Genomic DNA, 23,726 nt, shown 5'->3' with positions numbered 1-23,726 from the left:
GCAGATGTTTCCACAGCTGTCGATGTGTGTGGAGCCTCCTGATTTTCCACATATTGCAGCTGAAAGCTTCAGTTTGAGGCAGGAGGAGCGTCTGATCCAAACATCTACAAAAAAGATTTTAAACAATAAAAGTCACGAATGTGGCTCACAAAACTTTCAAAATAAAAGCTTTTAAGTTCAGCAGGGAGTCAGACAGAAACAGAGAGGACGCTGTAAAACGTGGCGCGCTGAGACCTTCGCTTCGTACAGCGTGGGCCGAGTCACTGAGTGAAGCCAGATGTGGAGGACAGATGTGAGGCGTAGGAGGAGGAATGAGGAAGCTGCAGGGAACAAACTGCAGACTCATCGAGGTGGACACAATAACAGGAACACCTCAGCACTGAAGCTCTGATGGAGTTTACTGCAGGAGCAGTGCATGATGGGAAAAGTCTTACTCGGTTTATGATTTTATATTTCCAGCTCCGGCATGTTTACTGCTGACTCAGAGCACGACTGAGGCTTTAGAGCTGACGCTTCTCACTCAGAGCTGCTAATGATGATGGATGCACAGACCCACAGATGCACAGATCCACAGACCCACCCTGCTAAACATTGGACGTCTGATAGACGTGCAGATCAGACCTTTTGGGTGCTGTTAATAACCCCTTGAAGTGCTTTCCTCTGAGCCTATCCCAGCTGTCATAGGGCGAGAGGCGGGGTACACCCTGGACAGAGAGACAGAGAGACAGACAACCATTCGCGCCCACATTCACACCTATGGGCAATTTGGATTAATCAGTTAACCTATCCCCACTAACTGCATGTCTTTAGATGGTGGGAGGAAGCCGGAGTACCCGGAGGGAACCCACGCAAACACGGGGAGAACATGCAAACTCCACACAGAAAGACCTGATGGTGGAACTGAACTCAGGACCTTCTTGCTGTGCAGCAACAGTGCTAACCACCGTGCTGCCCCTGAAACTGTGTCACTTACTGAAATGTGCTGAAATATTAAAAATGTTTAAATCCTTGTTGAATGTTAAATATTAAGGGTTAGTATTCAGAAAATGTTGGAATTTCTTTTAAAAGGAGTACGACGTGTTTAATAAATGTAAACGAGTGTTGGCATTATATTTATCAGCGCTGTGTGGAGCAGGCAAAATCTGGACTCTAACTCCAACCTGAGCTTTACTGCTGGAATCCAAGCAAAACAAAACTGGGAGACGGGAAACAAACAAACTGATAGAGAAAGAGAGACATCACAACACAGGACATAAAGACACACACGGGAACAACCACAGGAGGGAACACATCTGAACATGACGGACACCAGACACGAGACTATCAAAGTAAAACAGGAAGTACTGGGAGAACACACAGAGACACAGGCTGACCAAACCAGGAGCAGAGGGAGGAGAGAGAGGGTGAGGGGCGAGATAGGGCGAGGGAGACTGTGAAACAGAAAACTTGGCAACATGAAGACGAACCTGACTTACCCGGGGAAACGCTGAGGGACGGACAGAGACATGAAGAGGACCAAAGACTAAGGAAACAACCTGAACTAGGAATAATGAAATAACTCCAGAGTGTACTAGGAAATATAAACACAGAGAACATGATGATAAATAAACAAGAGTCCGAATCACCACAAACACAAACCCTGGGTCAGCGAGCTGGGAAACCTGACAATCTATCTTTATCCTGTTTTATTGTGAAAAGCTTTGTAAGAGGAAGTTTGCGGTGGTCTGTATGAACCGGACTATCTGCTCGGTCTTTGTTGATGCTCACATTTTGAAACTGTCTGTGACAGTTCTGTGACACATCCACAGAGCAGCTGCTCACTGTTTTAGCTAAAGAGCTCGCGCCATCTTGGAGACGTCCAATGATCTCTCTGCAGTCCTTCACACATGATGTTTCTCTACAGCAAGCCTATTCAAATGGCGGCCCGCGGGCCAAATGCGGCCCAGAAGCAACCTGCGAGTGGCCCTGCCTGTGGTCCTGGCAGAAACACAGAGAAAACGCAAAAAGTTAATTCATTAATTTTTAAAAATTTAAAAAATTAAAAATTCCTACAGCGTAGTGTAGACTTTGAATGCAACACTCCTAGTAGCCTAGCAATATTTAACCCACAATTCACCGAGATGTAAACATATTAAACAATCATCGTAATATATGATGCGACGACAGCATGTCTTTCTCACTCCAAAAGCGCAAAATTGACAATGAACCCTGCCTGGACTGACAAATACTTATTCTATACTTATTTTACCGCCAAATCCAAATGCCAAACCAATGTGTTTAATTTGCAGTGAGTGTGTTTGCTGTACTTACGAAGGCACCACAATGACAAACACCAGATTTTCTACACAAACTTTCCAGAGCAATCTCAGGAGACTTAGACTTAGTTCCTCCTACGCTGGGCGGCGCATCGGGCAGCTAGTGATCTCCATCGATGTCGGTCAGCAGCGACTGCTTCAGCTTCATCCCAGGCAATGTTGACAGTTCTCAGATCGTCCATGAATGTTCGACGCCATGTGGTCTTTGGTCGGCCTTGCTTTCGCTTGCCAGTGTGTGGACGCCATGTCATGGCAATCTTAGCTGGGCAATGAGGGGGTAGGCGTAAAATATGGCCCGCAAAGCGGAAGCGCCTTTCTGCAACAACATCGGCTAATGGGCGGGTGCCTGCTCTTCGTAGGACCTCCTCATTTGTTATTCGGTCCCGGTAGGAAATTCTCAGGATTCGCTGCAGGACACGTTGTTGAAGCACATTCAGGTGTTGAATAATTGCACTTGTTGAGCGCCAGGTTTCACTAGCGTAAAGTGCAGTAGGGAAGATGATAGAGTTCAGTAGTCTGATCTTGACCCTTACATTCAGGGATGTCGAGTTCCAAATAGGTTGGAGACGTCGCAGGACACCAACTGCCTTCCCTACTCTGGCGTCGACATCCCGATCAGAGACCCCGTCATTCGAGATGATGCTGCCAAGATATGTAAAATTCTCCACTTCTTCAGCACGTTGTTGGTTGATCATGACAGGAATGCGGGCACGTGCATAGTCAACTCGGAGTACCTTGGTTTTTTTGGCGCTGATTCTTAATCCAACTTTCGTCGCCTCCCTCTTCAGGGCTGCGGTCAACTTTTGGAGGTCTTCCTGAGTTGAGCCCAGCAGGGCGATGTCATCTGCGAAGTCCAAGTCAGTGAGATTACACGCTTCGTGCCAGGGCACACCGATGCCAGCTTGGTCAACTGATCGTCGCATGATGAAGTCAATTACCAACAGGAAGAGGAAAGGGGATAGCACGCATCCTTGTCGCACGCCAGTATTGATCTCGAAGAAATCTGTGCAGCCGTCATCCGTCCGGACACAGGAGAGGGCTGCAAAAGTACAGTTTAACTGCGAGTTTAATAATCTTACAACCGGAGTTGTACTACCATGGTGAGGGTCCTGTACAGTCCAAGAGAGAGCGGCAGCAGCTTCCCTTCGTGTTTGCTTCTTGGCGAAGAAGAAAAGGCCTTTCACAGATTCTGAAACAGTGAAATACTGCATGCTGGCCGTGGTGGATGCGGTGAAAAGTGATGAAAAAATTAAAGTAAGTGTGACATATGCTATAAAAAACGTACCCCTGTCAGACAGTTCGTAGAGTTGAAGTTCTGGCGTCAGACGAGTTTGAAATGCTGTTAGATGACCTGAGGAAAACTGATGTAATATCTATAGCAGGAGATGGGTTCACAGACAGAACTGATAATGCACAGTTGTGCATATATGTCCGTTTTTTTGGATGGGAAATTGCTCGGCTTGCTACCGTTAGAGCAGGGCTCTAGACTAACTTTTTGCCATGGGCGTACCGGTACGCCTAACTTTAAAAAGTTAGGCGTACCGCCACAAAAGTTAGGCGCACACAGATTTTATAATAATTGATATAATGTGTTTTTCTGGATACACTGTGCTTTTCCAGCATTCAAAGACTGATGACACCGCGTCAGAGCACTGGCTATGAATTTCAGAAGGATCAGGCCTTAACAGAAAAGTTAGCAATAGTTCTTTTCCTATTACAGCTGCATCCACGTCTGTCGTGCCCAGGCTGCTCATAGGGCTGCGTATCATCACTGATTTCTATCATCCATTCGATTCCGGTTTTCAAAGTCCCGATTCGATTCAACTTGGCCTCAGACAGTCAGAAATATTATAATTCTGATCATTTATCAGCACTGACTTCATCAGAATTGTGAACATCACAGCAGATGCCTTTGTGTGAAAGTAACTGAGAATAAAACAGAAAAACATGAAGGAGATTTTCCTGGTCTGGCTTTTTATAGCAGATAACCTTAAAAATATTCTACAATGTTCTGCATATAAAGTTAAAATTTCTTCAGTATTGAACAACAGAAAAAACAGGCTTTCTTGTCCGAGGTCATTTAAGTGAAGAAAGAAAAAGACAGCAGCCACAGCGCTGTGAACAACAGTAGACTGGTGGGTAATGAGCGAATGAATAATACAGAAAACAGAGATTGGAGACGGAAACTGTTCTTGAAGCACAGAGAGAGATAGAGAGAGAGCTAGCTGTGCATGGAGTGTGATTTTAATAGTCGTGGAAGCAAAACAGCAAAATTCATGACGACACTGATCAAATGTGAAGCGCAGTTTGCTGCTTCTTTTGCTGCTGGCTCGGTGGATTTTGGTTGGAGAGACAAAACCTGCAGCTCAGAATCAGCGCAAAAAGACGTAATCACAGCGCGGACCGGACGCATCAGGATCGCTGAGCTCCGACAGCGTGTCCGTCTGCGGGCCGTCGGGTGAGAAAGCCGAGAAAGACAAAGCTGATTCTGATGCGTCCGCTCTGTGTTTACGTCTTTGTGTGGAGTCCGTGTACCTGCTCTCATCTGCTGTTTGGTTGTTGTTGAAATGGTTTTGTGAGCTTTAATCTGAGAATCTGGTGTTTCTGGCAAAACACAGTTATATTTAAAAGTCGATTCAGGATTTAATGAATTGATATCGCTTTATTCAAGCTACTCACCTCCCACTTCCACCTGCACTTTCAACTGGACCACGGCCAATCAGAGAGGTCCCGCCCCTGACTATCTCTGATTGGTTTAGTCCAATTAAAGTATTAAAGTTAGGGGCAAAATGTGTGTCTGTTGCTGACCACAGGGAAGGTTGCAGATTTTTTTTTTTTTGCTACCCGAACAGTTGGTCGCACAGGTGCAACCAAATATTTTTTTTAGTCGCACCACTGAAAGATTTGGTCACAAATGCGACCAAATTGGTCGCACTCTAGAGCCCTGCGTTAGAGGGACACACAGCTGGCAAAATAATGTTTGAGAAGATTTCAGCTCTTTTTGAGGAAAATGGATATGAAGCGTGTCTGTATACTTGTGACGGATGGGGCTCCATCCATGGCAGGAAAAGTGAGTGGTCAGCAAAATATTTATTTTAATTTGAAAGGGAATTATCAAAATGTTTTTTTTAATATTATTATTTCAAATGTGCAAAAAAATAGTTTAGTTATAGCTCCCTTTTTAAATGGACCTTTTGGTGTGCATTTGTGAGAGGTCACCAGATTTACAGGGGGAAAAGGAATAAAAAAAATTACTTGTTTTTCAATACAGTTGTGTGGGTTTGAAATTGATCATGATCTGCTGCTTACTGGCTGCAAAAAAATATCTGGCCCAGATAAATTCCTCGGTTTGAAAATCTGGCCCAACTAACTTCTTAGTTGAATAGCCATGCTCTACAGCAACAAGTCCTCCTCCCTCTGGAAACACAGGACTACAGTTCCTGCACACGTAGAAGCACGACGTCTACAATGAGTCTAAGTTTGTCGTTGAAAAGACATCCACCACGACCACATCTGGACTCTAAATAGGCCACACACTGAGGTCATAGAGACGACGCTAGACGTCAAAAATAAGACGTCACCTGGCGTTACAAAAACACACCTTCAGTGGACCAAACCTGACGAATAAAAGACGTGACTGTGCAGTGGGACAGACCCACGGAGTCTTTATCTGATGGACACGTTCTTACTTTCTCATAAGCACAGCTGTGAGCTCTGCTCTTCAGTTTTATCATCTGATTCCTCCAGATGTCTGTGAAGGTAGAGGATCATCAGGGGTCCTTTTGTCCCCCTTTGAGGGGGGGGGGGAAACTCCCACAGGGCTTAAATCTGGGACTCTCCACCATTTGACCTTAGAACTGAAGAAGCTTCTCGGATGAGAGGTGAAACGTCTTCAAGCAACTTAAAGAAGTCCAGACGCTTTTCTTTCCAAGCTCCTTTGAGTCCTCCAGGTGTTCCTTCCTGGCACTTGTTGGCTCACCTGTTTCATTCCAGGTGTTTAATTGGTTTTACTGGTATCACCTGTTCCTCTTCAGGTGTTTCCTTTGGGCAAGGCAGTAATCTGACCCTCACTGTTCACTGCATCGGTCTCTGGAACAATGATACTGTAAAAACGCTGAAGTATTGCTGACTGATGCTGTAATAATAATCGTTCAGACTGATTAATGCTGGCTCAGATTAACGCTCTCGTGTCTCCCAGGCAGGGATGATCCGCACCGGCGAGGAGGAGTTTTTCATCGAGCCGCTGGATCGATGGAGGCTGGGAGGAGGAGGAGAGGAAGAGGAGGTGGAGGAGGAGGGGCGGCGGCACATCATTTATCGCTCCTCGGCCGTGAAGAAGAACTCAGCTGTCAATCACACAGCTGATGACTTCGTCCAAGGTGAGACTCAGACTGAAACGCTGCATTTCAGATTAGCTGACGCTTAAAAGCGTTCCTCGCTTCATGCTCGCTCCTCTTCTGCAGAGCAAGCTCGATGCTGACGCACACTGCTGTCGTTCTGTGGCAAAAACAAAACAGATAAAAACAGAGTCCCACAGAGAAGCAGGCAAACACTCAGGTCTGTTTCCATGCCACGCCCCCGTGTGATTAACACACAAACAGCCTGTTATGTGTTTGATGTTTGAAGTCACGTAAAATGAAGTCTGTTAAACCAAAAGTGTCATGATCCTGGGTTTTATAGTCAGTGTTTCCTGTTTGATGTTGTAGTTGTCAGGTTGGATCTTTGCCTGCATATGTTTTGATCTTGTTCGTCTTTCCTGGCGTCTGGTCTCTCCCATGTCTGGTTTCTGTGTTATCTCTTGTGTGTAGTCAGCTTTGTCTCTATTGTTGCTTTGGCCTCTCAAGTACATGTGTATCGGTGTGTTTGTCACTTCCTGTTTTATTTTGACAGTCACTTGTCCTGTGTGCATCATGTTCAATTAGATCAGACCTTCCCAAAGTGTGGAGCCCGCCCCCTCGGGGGGGTACAGAGCCATGGCAGGGGGGGCGCGGTATGAGAAGGCAAAAAGAGAGAAAGCAAGGCTTGGACACTGCTAGCACGGCGCCTCCACAAACGCAAAGCAGGACATGAAGCATCGCTGAATATGTTTCCAAACCAACTTCATTCTAAGCCAAAGACTAGAAAACATGGTGAAGCAAATCTGCCCTTTGGCTTCACCTGCACAGGTGCAGAGGTAGGTCTCCCTGCGGGGTTGATTTTCCCTGCGTCGGGAGCAGCGCTGGGCTGTTTAAATCACGGACAAACAGGATCCCACATTCTTGATTTTTAGTTCACAAACACTTGTTGTAATGACTAACTGCTCCTGACATGTTGGAGATGTTTGCTCTTTATACAGTAAAGTTACAGCAGGATACAAATAACATCAGGCTGATCCTGCCACGATTTGTTCCCCTGGTGCAAATCACAGACTAACAGGATCCCACAGCTGTTTATGTTTTTGAACACATTTTGCATTTTTTGAAAAGTGTATTGATATCAATGTTGAACATTGTTACACAGGAAAAAACAACTACACGTAAAATAATCCCACCGTGATGCCTCTGCCTTTGTAAATGGAGGGACAGTAACTGCGTGTAAAACCTGCAGATAGACACAAAATAGAAAACAAAATAAGATAGAGACAGAATCTGCAATTCATCTCATGTAAACAATAACGTGGCCACAGCGTGATGTGAAAAAAGGCACATACCTTTTGCGTGACGCAAAAAAGGTAAACATTTTTCTTGTAAAACAAAGGGGGGGGGGGCTAGCAAAAAAGTCTGGGAACCACTGAGTTGGATGATGTCGGGCTGTGTTCCCGGGGTTTCCTCTCTGCTCTCTCAGGTTGGGTTTCTTGTGTCTTTCTTGGTTTTTGTAATCAGGAATTCAGTAATGAAGCTTCATTTGAGTTTAGTGTTACCTGAGAATGAGTGAGACACATGACGCTACCGAGCTTGTTCTGACAATGTGAGCACGAAGTGGTCAGAAAAACAGCTACTCAAGTAAAGATAGTGGTTGTTGATCGGTGGTTGTTGATCGATGGTTGTTGATCGATGGTTATGAGAATTTGCATAATTATGAAGCTGGTTTCAGTCATTATGCAAATGTCCTGTTTATGAGGCTGGAGACCTGCAGTCACCTGAGACTGAAGACGTCACCTGATGATGACGAAACGTTTCTCCCACTGAAAACATCCAGATGAACAGAATCAACTTTTGGAGCTTCACTTACCTGGATGCCTGAGTGTGCATCGAGATGGCACATGCTGAGTTCAGGTACATATGAGTACCTTGAGGACTGAGAGATCTCCGACTGCTGTTAGGTCACATGTCTGGGGACGGGGACTCTAAGCTGAGTTTGTTGGTGTAGATCTGCTTTGTTTACCTGCAGGAAACCAGGTGAGTGTTTCACCTGTGAGCTCTGAGTGTTTCTAACTTCATGCTTTAAATAAACACGATGAACAAACCATGAAACCACCAGAGAAACAACCCAGAGGCTGCGAGCATCATAAAGCCTGAGGTGAGTTCTGAAGCACTCGTGCTAAACTGGACTTATCGTCACAGCGCTCTGTGTTTGGGAATGCTGGGAGTAACTGCGGGAAACTTAATGGAAAAATCCCAAATCCCTGGACTCTGTCCAGTTTCCAAAGGAAACCTCCAGGCTGTGAGCAGCCGAAGGAATGAAGGCAAAGAATGAGCTCCCAAACCTCAGCACCGCTGCAGTCCTAACTCCACCTTGGAGCTGAAGAGCTGCTCACGTGGAGGCAGGGACGCTGCACTGAGTCTGTGCAGGGGGAGGAGCCAGCTGTGGGCGGAGCCAGCTGTGGATTTCTGCAGCATGTCATCACCACGATAACCTCCATGGAGAGGTCTGAGGAAAGAATCAGAGAGGAAACTGGAGCTGTCCCAGGAAACATGGCAGGACACACACACACAGACACACACACACACACACACACCGACAGACACACACACACAGACACACACACACACACCGACAGACACACAAACACGCAGACACACAGACACACACACACACACACACCGACAGACACACACACACAGACACACACACACACACCGACACAGACACACAGACACACACACACAGACACACAGACACACACACACACACACCGACAGACACACACACACACACACAGACACACACACACAGACACACAGACACACACACAGACACACACAGACACACAGACACACACACACAGACACACACACAGACACACAGACAGACACACACAGACACACACAGACACAGACACACACAGACACACAGACAGACACACACAGACACACACAGACACACAGACACACACACACACACACCGACAGACACACACAGACACACTAACACACACACACCGACAGACACACACATACAGACACACACAGACACACAGACACAGACACACACACACAGACACAGACACACAGACACACAGACACACACACACCGACAGACACACACAGACACACTAACACACACACACCGACAGACACACACATACAGACACACACAGACACACACACACACACCGACAGACACACACAGACACACTAACACACACACACCGACAGACACACACACACAGACACAGACACACTAACACATAGACACACAGACACACACACCGACACAGACACACACACACACACACCGACAGACACACACACACAGACACAGACACACACAGACAGACACACTAACACACAGACACACACACAGACACACACACAGACACAGACACACACAGACACACTAACACACAGACACACACACAGACACACACCGACAGACACACACACAGACACACTAACACACAGACACACTAACACACAGACACACACACACACACACACCGACAGACACACACAGACACACACACACACACACAGACACACTAACACACAGACACACACACAGACACACACACACACACTAACACACAGACACACTAACACACAGACACACACACACAGACACAAACAGACACACTAACACACACAGACACACACACACACACACACCGACACACACACCGACACACACACAGAGACACACTAACACACACACAGACACACACAGACACAGACACAGAGACACACACACAGACACACACAGACACACACACAGACACACACACACAGACACACACACACACAGACACACACACACAGACACACACAGACACACTAACACACACACAGACAGACACACACAGACACACTAACACACACACAGACAGACACAGACACAGACACACAGACACACACAGACACACACAGACACACACACACAGACACACACACACACACAGACACACACACACAGACACACACAGACACACTAACACACACACACACACACACAGACACACACACAGACACACACAGACACACACACACACAGCCACACACACACACAGACACACACACACACACACACACACACAGACACAGACACAGACACACACAGACACACACAGACACACACACAGACACACACACACACACACAGACACAGACACACACAGACACAGACAGACACACACAGACACACACACACACACACACACACACAGACACTCACACACACACACACAGACACACACACACACACACAGACACAGACAGACACACACAGACACACACACACACACACAGACACTCACACACACACACACACACACACACACACACAGACACACACACACACACAGACACAGACAGACACACACAGACACACACACACACACACACACACAGACACACACAGACACACACACACACACACAGACACAGACAGACACACACAGACACACACACACACACACACACACACACACAGACACTCACACACACACACACACACACACAGACACTCACACACACACACACAGACACACACACACACAGACACTCACACACACACACACACACACACACACACAGACACTCACACACACACACACACACACAGACACACACACACACACACACACACACACACACAGACACTCACACACACACACACAGACACACACACACACACACACACACAGACACTCACACACACACACACAGACACACACACACACACACACAGACACTCACACACACACACACACACACACACACACAGACACTCACACACACACACACACACACACACAGACACACACACACACACACACTCAGCTCTGTTGGTTCCAACATTTATATAAAACAGAAATTTAAACCAGCGCTGAGTGTTTGAACTCTTAGAAACTGATGGAGAGGTTTTCAGGGCTGTGATGGTTCATTCGTTTGTCTCCAGGTCCTCTCTTCGGTTCCCTGAACCTGAACGTGGCCTCAGGATCCACTCGAAGGAGACGCTACATCGAGGAGGCGGAGCTGTTTCACATCGAGGTTAGTGGACTGTGAGAGATGATATGCTGCTGATGGCAGAGCTTACTCAACGTTTTAACTCTTGCTCTGTTTTCCTCTCTCTAGGTCTTCTTGGCGGTGGATTATTCTGTTCTTCTTTTCCACGGCCGAGACCACATTCAGAAATATCTCCTGACACTGATGAACATAGTAAGTGGAAACACAGATTCTCAGCTCAGGGATAAAGTCAACCATAGAGAGGACACAGTGGAGAGAAGCCCAGGGAAACCAGTCCTGAGCAGAACCAGTTTAATCAAGGATGTGTCAACATTGCTGTTTACGTCACATCTGCAGCAGCTGGGAGGGCGTGGATGGATTCAGCTACCTAAAGTGGAAAAACAACAGAAAATATATTTTATTTAAAGAATCAAGATTATTTTATCAAGTTAATTTTGAAGAAAGAGCTAAAAGGAATGTTTAAAGGACCGGTCATTGATCAAAGGGAGGAGTGAGAGATTATTGAATGTCTCATGAAACATGAGTTATAGTTGTAGCTAGTTAAAAATGTGAGAAATGATCAGCTGAAAGTCTGCCTGGTAACTCATAGTATGCATACTGTAAACAGCTGAAATGTCTGCAGTCAAAAGTTTGAGGTAAGAGCTTAGACACATATTCAGCTAACTGAACAGCTAACATGACTGTTAGCTAAGCTAAGTAATAATTAGCTGTTTAATGGTGTATTTAGAGTTGGATTACACAACAGCAGTGCATAAAGGCTGAGTTTACTTGAATGTAAAGTCACGCTTGGATTCAGGAGGGGCTCTGATTCATGCCGATGGTGAACCATGCTTCTCTGCTCTCTCACCAGTTTAAATGGTGACTGTACCATAAATCAGGAAAGCCTCCACCACAGTAAGGATTCCTTTAAAGCTATGTTTGTCTGCTCCAGGTTAATGAAATCTATCGAGACCACTCACTGGGTGCCAACATCAACGTTGTCCTGGTCAGAATCGCCCTGCTGTCACCAACCAAGGTACCAAACTCTGAGTCCTACTCCTTAACCTACCGGGTCAGAGCCCTTTGTATGAAGGGTTCCAGTTGTTCAGGAAAAACGTGTTTTAAGATGTCTTCAGGGCAGAAATCATAATTAAGTGCTATTTTGTGGGTCTTTTAAATTCAGGCCTGAGGCAGTCTGAGCAGCTGAATCGGTTCAGTGTTCTTCCCTCAGGCTTTGAGAGGTTACCTGTCTGTTAGGAGGTGCATGTGTGGGAATAATAACAAGCACCGTCCTGTTTCATCAGTCCCAGGAGCTGATCTCTGTGGGGAATCCTCAGAAGAGTTTGGAGAACGTATGTGGATGGTCGTATCTCCAGCACAGAGAGCAGAGTCTCGCTGAGCAGCACGACCACACCATCTACCTGACCAGGCAGGAGTTCGGCCCCACCGGCATGCAGGGTAATACCCCACTACCACTGATACTGCTAGAAGTACTACTACCACAATGTCCGTGTAGGTGCTCAGTTATCCAGGCCACTGAAGTCTGAAGCAGGATACTACAAAAACCGACCACACTGATTACCAGGTGTAGAATTAACAATGGTACCAGATGGCAAATGACCCTTGACCTCTGACCCTGTCATGTGTGTCTGCAGGTTACGCTCCAGTTACGGGCATATGCCAGTTGCATCGCAGCTGTGTTCTCGTCTTGGAGGACGGATTTTCTTCGGCCTTTGTAGCTGCACACGAAACAGGACATCTGTGAGACACACAAACATTAAGGATAAACATGACGCACAAACGTGACGCACGAACGTGACGCACGAACGTGACGCACGAACATGCACGAACATGCACGAACGTGACGCACGAACATGCACGAACGTGACGCACGAACATGCACGAACGTGACGCATGGACATGCACGAACATGCACGAACATGCACGAACGTGACGCACGAACATGCACGAACATGCACGAACGTGACGCACGAACATGCATGAACGTGACGCACGAACATGCACGAACGTGACGCATGGACATGCACGAACATGACACACAAACGTGACGCACGAACGTGACGCACGAACTTGACGCACGACCGTGACACACAAAAGTGATGCACGAACGTGACGCACGAACATGCACGAACATGCACGAACGTGACGCACAAACGTGACGCACGAGCGTGACGCATGAACATGACGCACGAACGTGACGCACGAATGTGACGCACGAACGTGACGCACGAACGTGACACACGAACATGCATGAACGTGACGCACGAACATGCACGAACGTGACGCATGGACATGCACGACCATGACACACAAACGTGACGCACGAACGTGACGCACGAACTTGACGCACGACCGTGACACACCAACGTGACGCACGAACGTGACACACGACCATGACACACAAAAGTGATGCACGAACGTGACGCACGAACGTGACACACGACCATGACACACAAAAGTGTTGCACGAACGTGACGCACGAACGTGACGCACAAACATGACGCACGAACGTGACGCATGTTCTCATTTCTGGAAACCAGAGACAGTTTCCGTGTTCACTGTGTTGTGTTTTCAGAAACACACGCAGTGCTCAGGCGTCTGTGTGGAGAGACGCCTTTGTGCAACATTCAGTAGTTACTGACTGCAGTGAGCGTCCTGCTGTTTGTCTTCATTCTCTGTCTCTCTCCGTCCATGCAGATTGGGTATGCAACATGACGGCGAGGCGAATGACTGCGGTGACGACGTGCCTTTGGGCAGCATCATGTCTCCGCAGGTTCAGGCCACCTTCCACCGTTACCACTGGTCGAGGTGCAGCTGGAGGGAGCTGCACAAGTACCTGCAGTGAGTACTGTGAATAATACTACAACGTCTACTAAGTGTTGCTGATGTACAAAGCAGAAATACTAAAGTCTTAACCTGATGCACTGAGCTCGGTTTGCGTGCCTGCAGCACGTACGACTGTCTGCGTGACGACCCATTCAACCACAACTGGCCGGCTCAGCCTCAGCTGCCGGGCTTCCAGTACTCCATGGACCAACAGTGCCGCTTCGACTTTGGACCAGGATACAGTCTCTGTACCGCAGTACGTCCATCTGTCTGTACTAAATATTTGCATTAACTTTATAAAATTATGTGAAAACATTTCAGAGAAAAGAGAGAAACAATATAAAACTCACATAAACACCAGGTACAGGAAAATACTTAATCTTTCCAATAACTTTCATTTAGGTTTTTAACTTGATTGAACAGTGTGCCAGTCAGGTCCAACACTAAAAACGTCTCCCTGATATTGTGCAGGTCTCTTTAAATCAGCTCTGAGCCGTGGCTGTGGGGGTTTGGGGGGTTTGGGTCGTGAGGAACGGACTTGTTCTGATACAGTGCTCGATCCGGCTGGGATCTGCACTCTTTCACGTTTTCCACATGTTGTGGGACATGTTCTACCTCGGTCCCATCTGAGAACCAGCCCACGCTTCAGCAGGTTTCATAAGCGACTGTTTTTATTTTTTACCATGAGCATCAGCGTGGTGGAAGGCGGGGTTTGTACTGGAGCTGATGCTGGGTCCCACTGTTCTGCTGGCCGAGGCTGCTGCCATCAGCAGTTACTGTTGGGTTTGCAGCAGTGTTTAGCTGGGTGGTACTTACAGATGAAAGCCAGGACCCAAAGTTTCCAGCTGAACATTAGACCTCAGGAGATGATTGATGGCTGTTGTTGCACTGACACGATGTCTCCTTATCAGAAAGTTGTTTTTTAAGCAGAAAAAACAAAGTTGTCAGTGTAAGTGCAGAGAAAACAGTTTAACAGTCGTTAATGAAAGAGTTTGCTCCCCACGAGCCAAAAGAGAAACTGAAGCCGGCTTTGATGAAGTGATGTAAACATTTGTGTTCTGTGAGGAAAACAAACTGGAGCAGCCAGAGGAAACAGGGGCTGGAGGCTGGTGGAAAATCTGTTTTAAATCCTGAGAGGAAATGTGATCCAGCAGGAAAACAATCAGAGCTGAACTGAAGGAAGCTGCTTCACTGCAGCGTCCTGATGGAAACCTCGAGTCTTCAGCTCAGCTGATCCGTCTGACGGCTTCTTTTAAACACTCTCCAGAGCGGTTTCCACGGTAACGTCACCTCCTAGCTAACATCCTCAGCAGATGTTGCTGCTGGCCTCAGCTCACATCTGGACATCTCATAGAAAACTTTACAGTGCTGCTTCATTGAAGGCTTCCCCGAGCTGATGTTTACCTGCTGGTTGTTTCTTCACGCCGCCGTGTTCGCCACGTTTCCTGTTCTGAGAAATCTTAGCAGGGTGCCAACACGAGGTTTTATCTTTCCCTCGTCATCACGCGCTGCCTGAGAATGTGTCCGTTTCCTCTCTTTATCACGGTAATAACCTCCACACATGAGATGTCTGGTTCTGTGGTGCTTGTGGGGCTTTGGGTGCAGGCGATAAACAGGAAGTACCCCAGACAAACCGCCATTGTCTGACCACAAGTTTACTTTATTCACTTTTAAATTCAAAATCAAATTCAAATTTTATTTGTCACGTACACAGTCATACACAGTACGATATGCAGTGAAATGCTTATCGTGCTTTCATCTTTTTTTAAACTGTCTGCTTTCATAAACAGTGTCTGCTGATGAGAACAGGAAGTCTCTGAGATACTGGCGCTCATCCTCAGAGTAGCTGATAGCCAATGGATTCCCAGATGGTCATGTGACCTGATGTTCAGGAAATAAGATTAAATGTGTTCTGATGTGGAACAGACAGAAGTGTTTCTGAAGGCTGAAGCAGTGATGACGTTCATGCTTCCTGTGACATCAGCAACCAATGACCTTCTCATCATGTGTCTGCAGTACACGAACATTGACCCCTGCAAACAGCTGTGGTGCAGCGACTACAACAACCCGTTCTACTGTAAGACCAAGAAAGGCCCGCCCCTCGACGGGACCAAGTGTGGGCCGGGGAAGGTGAGGACAGATTTAGGCTGAGTCTTACTGCTTCTATAGGACATGAAAAGGTAAGTAGCAGCCAGGTGTTGCAGTTCAAACACACCTGATCATGCAAGTTTGGGCAGTTTGCAGGTCTGCAGTGTTCAGGTGTCTGTTAGCACAATGCTAAAGAGGAAAAACATCCCCAGTGATCTCAGAGAAGCAACTGCTGCCTCCCATCAGCCTGGGAACCTGAATAAGATCATTTCCTTCATTCTGCAGTGAGAAACATTATTCACAGGTGTTCTCAGGAGTGCACGTCCCAGTAAGTCACACCAAGCAAAAAACCAAACGGCTCCATCAAAGACGGGCCTCAGTTAGAGGTCAAAGTTCATGACAGGGCAGGTAGAGACAAACTGAACAAGTATGGCTGGTTTGGTTTCCTGTACTTCCTGTCTTTACGCTAACGCTAACTTCCTGTTGCAGCATTGTTTCAGAGGTTACTGCATGAAGCTGACCCCTAACCTTCTGAGACAAGATGGCGGCTGGGGGTCGTGGAGTCCATATGGCAGCTGCTCCCGGACATGTGGGGGCGGGGTCAGGTTTCGGACCCGACATTGTGACAACCCAATGTGAGTGAGCTGTCAGTTATGTGGTGTCACACGTCAGGTGCGCCAATCAGTAAGACTAACCCATCGCTGTTCTCAGTCCGGCCAACGGGGGGCGCACCTGCTTCGGAAACACCTACGAGTTCCAGCTGTGCAGCCAAGAGAACTGCCCCCCACTGACAGACTTCAGGTGAGTGCTGTTACCTGCCCGGCCCCTCCCCCTTCCTCACAGGGGTCAAGTGAGCAGCTGTGATGTTCTGATTGTGTTTCAGGGAGGATCAGTGCAAAGTCTGGAACCCTGTTTTTGAACACGAGGGGCGGAAACACCACTGGCTGCCGTACCAACACCCTGACCGTGAGCGCGCACACACACACACACACACACACACACACACACACAGAGAGAAAGACACACACACACACACACACACACACAGAGAAAGACACACACACACACACACAGAGAGAGAAAGACACACACACACACGCACACACACACACACACACACACACAGAGAAAGACACACACACACACACACAGAGAGAAAGACACACACACACACACACACACACACACACACGCAGGTCTTCTGGCTCCTGTCCACATAGAGCAGCAGGACGGTTCCTCTCTCCACTACAGCAGCGGTCTCCAACCTTTTTTGCGCCACGGGCCGGTTTATGCCCGACAATATTTTCACGGACCGGCCTTTAAGGTGTCGCGGATAAATACAACGAAATAAAACTAGTACCGGTACCGAAAAAAAGAAGATTTATTCATAACACACGTGAACAGACCGATAAGAACGATAACAAAATAACGCTGAAAACCGATAAAAACCCTGAAAACCAAACATTTCACACCTGAGCCTCAACTCTCGGTACCAAATGACTCACGGACCGGTACCGGTCCGAGGCCCGGGGGTTGGGGACCGCTGCACTACAGTGAGGACGTTTCTGCTTCAGAGGACGTTGGTGGACAGATTTGTGCTCTGTGAGGACGCTTCAGGACAAACCTTTAAAGGCCTGTTTGGAGATTCAGACAAGGTTTCCAGCTTCAGATTTATAGTCTCGGAAATACGTTATGTAACTGAGGGTCCTCACAGAGACATAGAAACGTGTGTGTGTTTGTGTGTGTGCGTGCGCACATGTAAAAGTCATCAGTGAGGAATCTGCTGCTGGAGGAAAACTCTCCCCCTTTAACTCTTTAGTGTCGAGCAGACGTTAGCAGATGTCAGCAGATGTTTCCAGAATGATGTGAAGCTCCTGCACTGACTCGTTTGTGTGTCACAGCTGACGAGCGCTGCCGTCTGTACTGTCAGTCGAAGGAGACGGCGGCCGCAGTGTCAATGAAAAGAATGGTGCATGATGGGACGCCATGTTCCTATGACGACGTCTACAGTGTCTGCGTCCGAGGAGAGTGTGAGGTCTTTATTGTGTCTCAGTTTCTGTGTGTTGACCTCTGACTGAAGAACTGTGTCACGTTTTACTGTTTCAGTGAACTTTTATTTAATGTGGTCCTGACTCATTCCTCCTCTCCTCAACTCCTCTTCTCCTCATCTCCTCTCCTCCTCTCCTCTTCTCCTCTTCTCCTCGTCTCCTCTCCTCTTCTCCTCGTCTCCTGCAGCACGTTGGCTGCGATGGTCAGATTGCTTCAGACAAGCAGGAGGACCGATGTGGAGTGTGTGGAGGAGATAACTCCAGCTGTAAGATCGTCAAAGGAAACTTCACCCGCAGCACCAAGAAACAAGGTGAACCGAGCTGAGACTGAGTTCTGGTTTTAAGCTTAAATTCACTCAAACCTGCAGCTCAGCTTCTGTTAGTACAGTGACGTCACAGCAGCCACGTTATTGGTCACATGATGTCATTAAAAATGCTCCAAAGGGCTCCAACAGCCCAGAGGCTGGTCCAGAGGTCCGGTTCAGGTCAATCTTACAGACAACTAGCAGCTGCAGCCATCTGTGTCACCATCCACCTGTCAGTCAAAGAGGCCACGCCCACAATAATGCAGACTTTAAGCCTTAAAATAATTTAAACAGGTGAGCTATAAACAGGTTTAAGTTATCCGTGTAGAACAGAACAGTCCGTGTATCCGGCTGTAAACATGTTTATTTTAACATGGGAGTCTATGAGGACTGACTCACTGCTGCCTCTGCTGGACACCAGAGGAACTGCAGGTAGGTTGAAAGTTTATCTGGACCAGGCTGGTGGTTCAGATGTTTGTTCACACCCTCCTGATGTTTCCTGCTGCATGAATCCTGATCCTTTATTGGACGGTTCATTATTGGATGATTATTGTTTCCAGGTTACCTGAAGATCCTGGAGATCCCCAAAGGAGCTCGACACCTGCTGATCCAGGAGTTCAAGGGGACTCCTCACATCCTGGGTAAGAATCAAGAACACGCATAAGGATTTCCTATTTTTCCTTGGTCTTCTTGAAACACCCTGTCTTTCTGTTTCCTGCTACAGCCATGAAGAACCAGGACACAGGTCATCTCTTCCTCAATGACGAACACGAGCTCCCAGAATCCAGAGTGGTGATTGAAAAGGGCGTGGCCTGGGAGTACAGGAACACTGAAGAGGAAGAGGAGGAGTCTATCCAGACCACCGGGCCGCTGAAGTATGGAGTCGTGCTCATGGTAAGTCCATCGGTGTGTGAAGCCCAGAGTGTCCACGGTGTGTCTAACACAAACCAGAACTACCAACACCCCGCTGTCTCCTGTCCGTCAGGTCCGTTCTCATGGCGACTCAAAGGTGACGGTGTCCTATAAGTACATCATCCAGGATCGCCTGCGGTCCTCGCTGGAGTCCAACTTGGTGCAGGAGGACGCCATCTTCTACGAGTGGGCCCTGAAGAAGTGGTCGCACTGCTCCAAACCCTGTGGAGGAGGTACCTGAGAATCTCCAAACATTAGAACTTCAACTCCTCGATACTCCATCATCCATCTTCTACACCTTCTCTGAGTCAGCCCAGCTCTTCTGTTCTGCCTTATTATGTCGTCTTAATTTGGGAATACATGGACTTTTTTGCAGAAAGAGGGATAAATAATGATTTTAGGCCTTGAGCTCAGTTCTTTCCTGCTCACTGAGGCGTATTCCTCTATAAACATGTTTCTACATATCTATAATCTGTGAGCAAAGAACAAGATTTATTTTACTAACAGCCAAGAAGTCCAGATATCTGTTACGCTTTACAGACTTCCTGACTACACCAGAAAAAATGGTACTCCGTGTGATTTCCCAGCATTCCCCTTTAAAGGTCAAAGGTCTGAGTCTGTCGTCAGAGGTGAAATGTGTGTGCCTCCCATTGTTTTAACTACATGGGCTTCTCAACTGGACCAACTGCTGATGTAGGTCCAGGCCTTCCTGCCAGTATGAGCCAAGCCTAAGATATCTCAGTGTCATGAATCGGCTCTCTTGTCTCTGAGGTACACAGCTCAGCTAACAGCTAATAGCTTACAGCTAACAGCTAACAGCTGTGGCGTACTTCAGTTAACTGTCATCAGTAGCGGTTTTTGATACGGGCGACATGGGCGGTTGCTCGGGGCGGCATCTTGGTGGGAGGCGGCATCACGGGCATCGGCAAAAAATAAATAAATTGCTCGTACTCATGCTGCCCCGACATCAGCCAGCACATACTGGGAATGTCACAGGCCCTGTCACTACCCGATCCGTACCGGAAACCTGATCCGTACTCCGCATGCGCCAAAGGTTTCTACTTCCGGTCGAAGCGTTTTACGATAGTTACAGGTCAGAGTATCTGTTAAGATGTTAAGAATAACAAGTATCTCTTAAATAATGAAACATTTCAATATAATGTAGACAAAAACGAAAATTAAAAAGATAGATACGGATCAGGACTCCCCGATCCGTACCGCGCATGTGCAGGGTTTTCTTCTTCTTCTGTTCGTTTAATGGCAGTTTACTCCCCAGTGTACGAGGATACCGCCACCTGCTGACTGAGCAAATGAACCCTATTGTAAACTGAATTAGCGTCATTACAAACGTGTGTTAAATCTGATTTAGTGATAGTCGAGTGTGTTTATGCTCGTCTGTGAGGAGAGGATTGTTGGAATAGTGATGATGATGTGCGCTATCACTGTCAGTTGTCAGTAAACACTTCATCTGGCTGATGAATCTACACGTGAGATATTACAAAGTCTGCATTATTAACTCTGTAATTCGGCGCCATTCTTCTTATTTTACGGCGCTGTTGCTCAATCGGGGGACGCTCTCTGTTGAGGAGAAAAGCATGAATTTCTTTGTATACGGATTATCCATTGTTTAAATGTCCCGGTAGTCGAAAAGGAGGCAGAGCTGTTGAGAAATGCTAGGAGCTAACTGGGCGCTAACCGTATCATTGACATCAGTTTTATGTCAATGTACAATCTTTAATATGTTTTATGCATGTGTGTGTGTGTGTGGGGGGGAGAGTTCGCCTAGGACCACCACTGACTGTCATGTTTCCTTGTTTTCAGGAAAACAGTACACCAGGTTCGGCTGCAGGAGGAAGGCTGATGGGAAAATGGTTCAGAGGATGTTCTGCTCCACTATCAGCAAACCGAGAGCCATCAGCCGCAGCTGTAACCCCGAGGCCTGCAGCCCGGCACGGTAACATGCTACAGGTCACGTGACACACCCACAGTCACCCAGTCATTTTTCTTCTTTTGATGCATGTCTTCCCCTCAGCTGGGTGACCGGAGACTGGGAGGACTGCAGCTCCTCCTGCGGTCAGACTGGGTGGCAGCGTCGCTGGGTGAGCTGCCTGCAGAACTCCCCCAGGGGGCAGCAGCGGCACTCTGTGCATAGCAGGCTCTGCGGCGATGACCGACCAGAGACTAAACAACCCTGTAACCGCTTCCCCTGCCCCGCTGTGTGGAGAGCCGGGCCCTGGACTCCGGTATGAAGATCCGTTTATCAGGAGTTGCACATGTCCACAGATCAATACCTGATCAGTCTGATCGATCCCTCTGTGTACGCAGTGTTCGGTCTCGTGTGGGAACGGGACTCAGGAGCGTCAGGTCGCGTGCTCCAATCCCGAGAGTTCAGCTGGAAACTGCAGCGAGCCTCGGCCAATCACGACACGCACCTGCCTGGCTCCGCCCTGCGGTGGTAGGCACTGACCAGTCATGTACCGTACATTTGTTGCAATGAGGAAAAGGATGGATGCTGGGAATTACAGTGCTGCTGCTCTCCCTGCAGGTGACCAGAAGAATGCCATCATTCAGTGGCTGTCCAGGTCCAACCCCAGCTTCCCGGCTCCAAAGATCTCTTCAAGTAAAGCGCTCTGACTCCTGCTCTGTCTGCCGTCTGTCTTTACGTCCTCGTCTTCTTCTCTTGCTTCCTGAACGTTGTGGTCTGAGTCTGAGGGTTTCTGTCCTGTTGTTTGCTGAGAATCAATGCTCTGGTCGGTGTCTCAGGTCAGTCAGGTCGCACACCTCCAGACTCAAATGGCCTGGTAAATGGCCTGTATCTGTATAGCTTTACTAGTCCCAAAGCGCTTTACACATCCAGTCATCCACCCATCCACACACACATTCACACACTGGTGATGGCAAGCTACATTATAGCCACAGCCACCCTGGGGCGCACTGACAGAGGCGAGGCTGCCGGACACTGGCGCCACCGGGCCCTCTGACCACCACCAGTAGGCAACGGGTGAAGTGTCTTGCCCAAGGACACAACGACCGAGGCTGTCCAAGCCGGGGCTCGAACCGGCAACCTTCCGATTACAAGGCGAACTCCCAACTCTTGAGCCACGATCGCCCCAACCAGCTTCTTCACCTGGACCAGTCAGACTGTTAACAAACACTACCTGCCCACACCCACCATTGTGAGCCATGAGTAACCCTCATCACTCAGGACACTCACAGATTCAGTTCAGTCCAAGTCCTTTCTTTGCACCACTTCAAAGCTCTTTCGCACTTTCAGTCCCCTTCTCTTATTTTTGTTTACATTTCTCCTGTTTGCTATTTTACTGTTTATAGCCTATCACAGTTTCTGCTTCGTGTCTTTCTGCTGTGTCTTAACACATCTCTGAGGATCACACTAACCCATCAAACCACTGAAGTTAAACTTGTAGCTGAGGTCTTACGTGTCAGGATTCACACCGTCCTACTGTTCTGTCTGTAGGGCAGCCGTGCCGCGGCGACCGCTCGGCGTTCTGTCGAATGGAGGTGCTGAGTCGGTACTGCTCTATCATCGGATACCGCCAGATGTGCTGCAAGTCCTGTAGTGAGGATAACTTCAACAATGCCACGAAATCCAGAATCTCCAGCAACTTCAGTGGCACCATCACACCGACGGAGAACAGCAGGTCAGACATGACGGGTAACAAAAGGAGTCTTAGAAAGATATAACTGAGTCCCAGTCTCAAACAGAGCAAAACCTGCAGTCAGACAAACGCGTGATACATCGACAAAGCTGAAAATAAAAGTGTAGAGCAGGAGTGAGCTGACCGTGAAACTGCTGATTGGCTTTACACTGAAGTGTTCATTTAAAGCAGG

The 23,726-nt window shown here is 47.7% G+C and overlaps 1 protein-coding gene across 1 annotated transcript in view; it reads left to right on the top strand.

Moving 5' to 3' along the window:
- The window catches only part of LOC146700991 (A disintegrin and metalloproteinase with thrombospondin motifs 2-like), a 28,343-nt gene that overhangs the window by 3,439 nt on the left and 1,178 nt on the right, over positions 1 to 23,726 (top strand). Inside the window, exons 3-24 of the mRNA XM_085471187.1 lie at positions 6,514 to 6,694; positions 11,631 to 11,722; positions 11,807 to 11,890; positions 12,630 to 12,713; positions 12,982 to 13,135; positions 13,333 to 13,438; positions 14,396 to 14,539; positions 14,648 to 14,780; positions 16,541 to 16,654; positions 17,102 to 17,247; positions 17,324 to 17,413; positions 17,496 to 17,578; positions 18,514 to 18,647; positions 18,848 to 18,971; positions 19,526 to 19,606; positions 19,690 to 19,859; positions 19,951 to 20,110; positions 21,699 to 21,831; positions 21,910 to 22,120; positions 22,203 to 22,332; positions 22,423 to 22,497; positions 23,353 to 23,536. Coding sequence (XP_085327313.1) covers positions 6,514 to 6,694; positions 11,631 to 11,722; positions 11,807 to 11,890; positions 12,630 to 12,713; positions 12,982 to 13,135; positions 13,333 to 13,438; positions 14,396 to 14,539; positions 14,648 to 14,780; positions 16,541 to 16,654; positions 17,102 to 17,247; positions 17,324 to 17,413; positions 17,496 to 17,578; positions 18,514 to 18,647; positions 18,848 to 18,971; positions 19,526 to 19,606; positions 19,690 to 19,859; positions 19,951 to 20,110; positions 21,699 to 21,831; positions 21,910 to 22,120; positions 22,203 to 22,332; positions 22,423 to 22,497; positions 23,353 to 23,536 — 2,813 coding nt within the window. The remainder of the gene's footprint in view (positions 1 to 6,513; positions 6,695 to 11,630; positions 11,723 to 11,806; positions 11,891 to 12,629; positions 12,714 to 12,981; positions 13,136 to 13,332; positions 13,439 to 14,395; positions 14,540 to 14,647; positions 14,781 to 16,540; positions 16,655 to 17,101; positions 17,248 to 17,323; positions 17,414 to 17,495; positions 17,579 to 18,513; positions 18,648 to 18,847; positions 18,972 to 19,525; positions 19,607 to 19,689; positions 19,860 to 19,950; positions 20,111 to 21,698; positions 21,832 to 21,909; positions 22,121 to 22,202; positions 22,333 to 22,422; positions 22,498 to 23,352; positions 23,537 to 23,726) is intronic.

The sequence above is a fragment of the Copadichromis virginalis genome, linkage group LG10, assembly GCF_057382275.1.
Source record: "Copadichromis virginalis isolate Kocher_CV1m ecotype Utaka linkage group LG10, C_Virginalis_male_GT1.1, whole genome shotgun sequence".
Taxonomy (NCBI): domain Eukaryota; kingdom Metazoa; phylum Chordata; class Actinopteri; order Cichliformes; family Cichlidae; genus Copadichromis; species Copadichromis virginalis.
The sequence above is the reverse complement of the archived record's forward strand: the minus strand, read 5'-3'. Positions and strand labels throughout refer to the sequence as shown.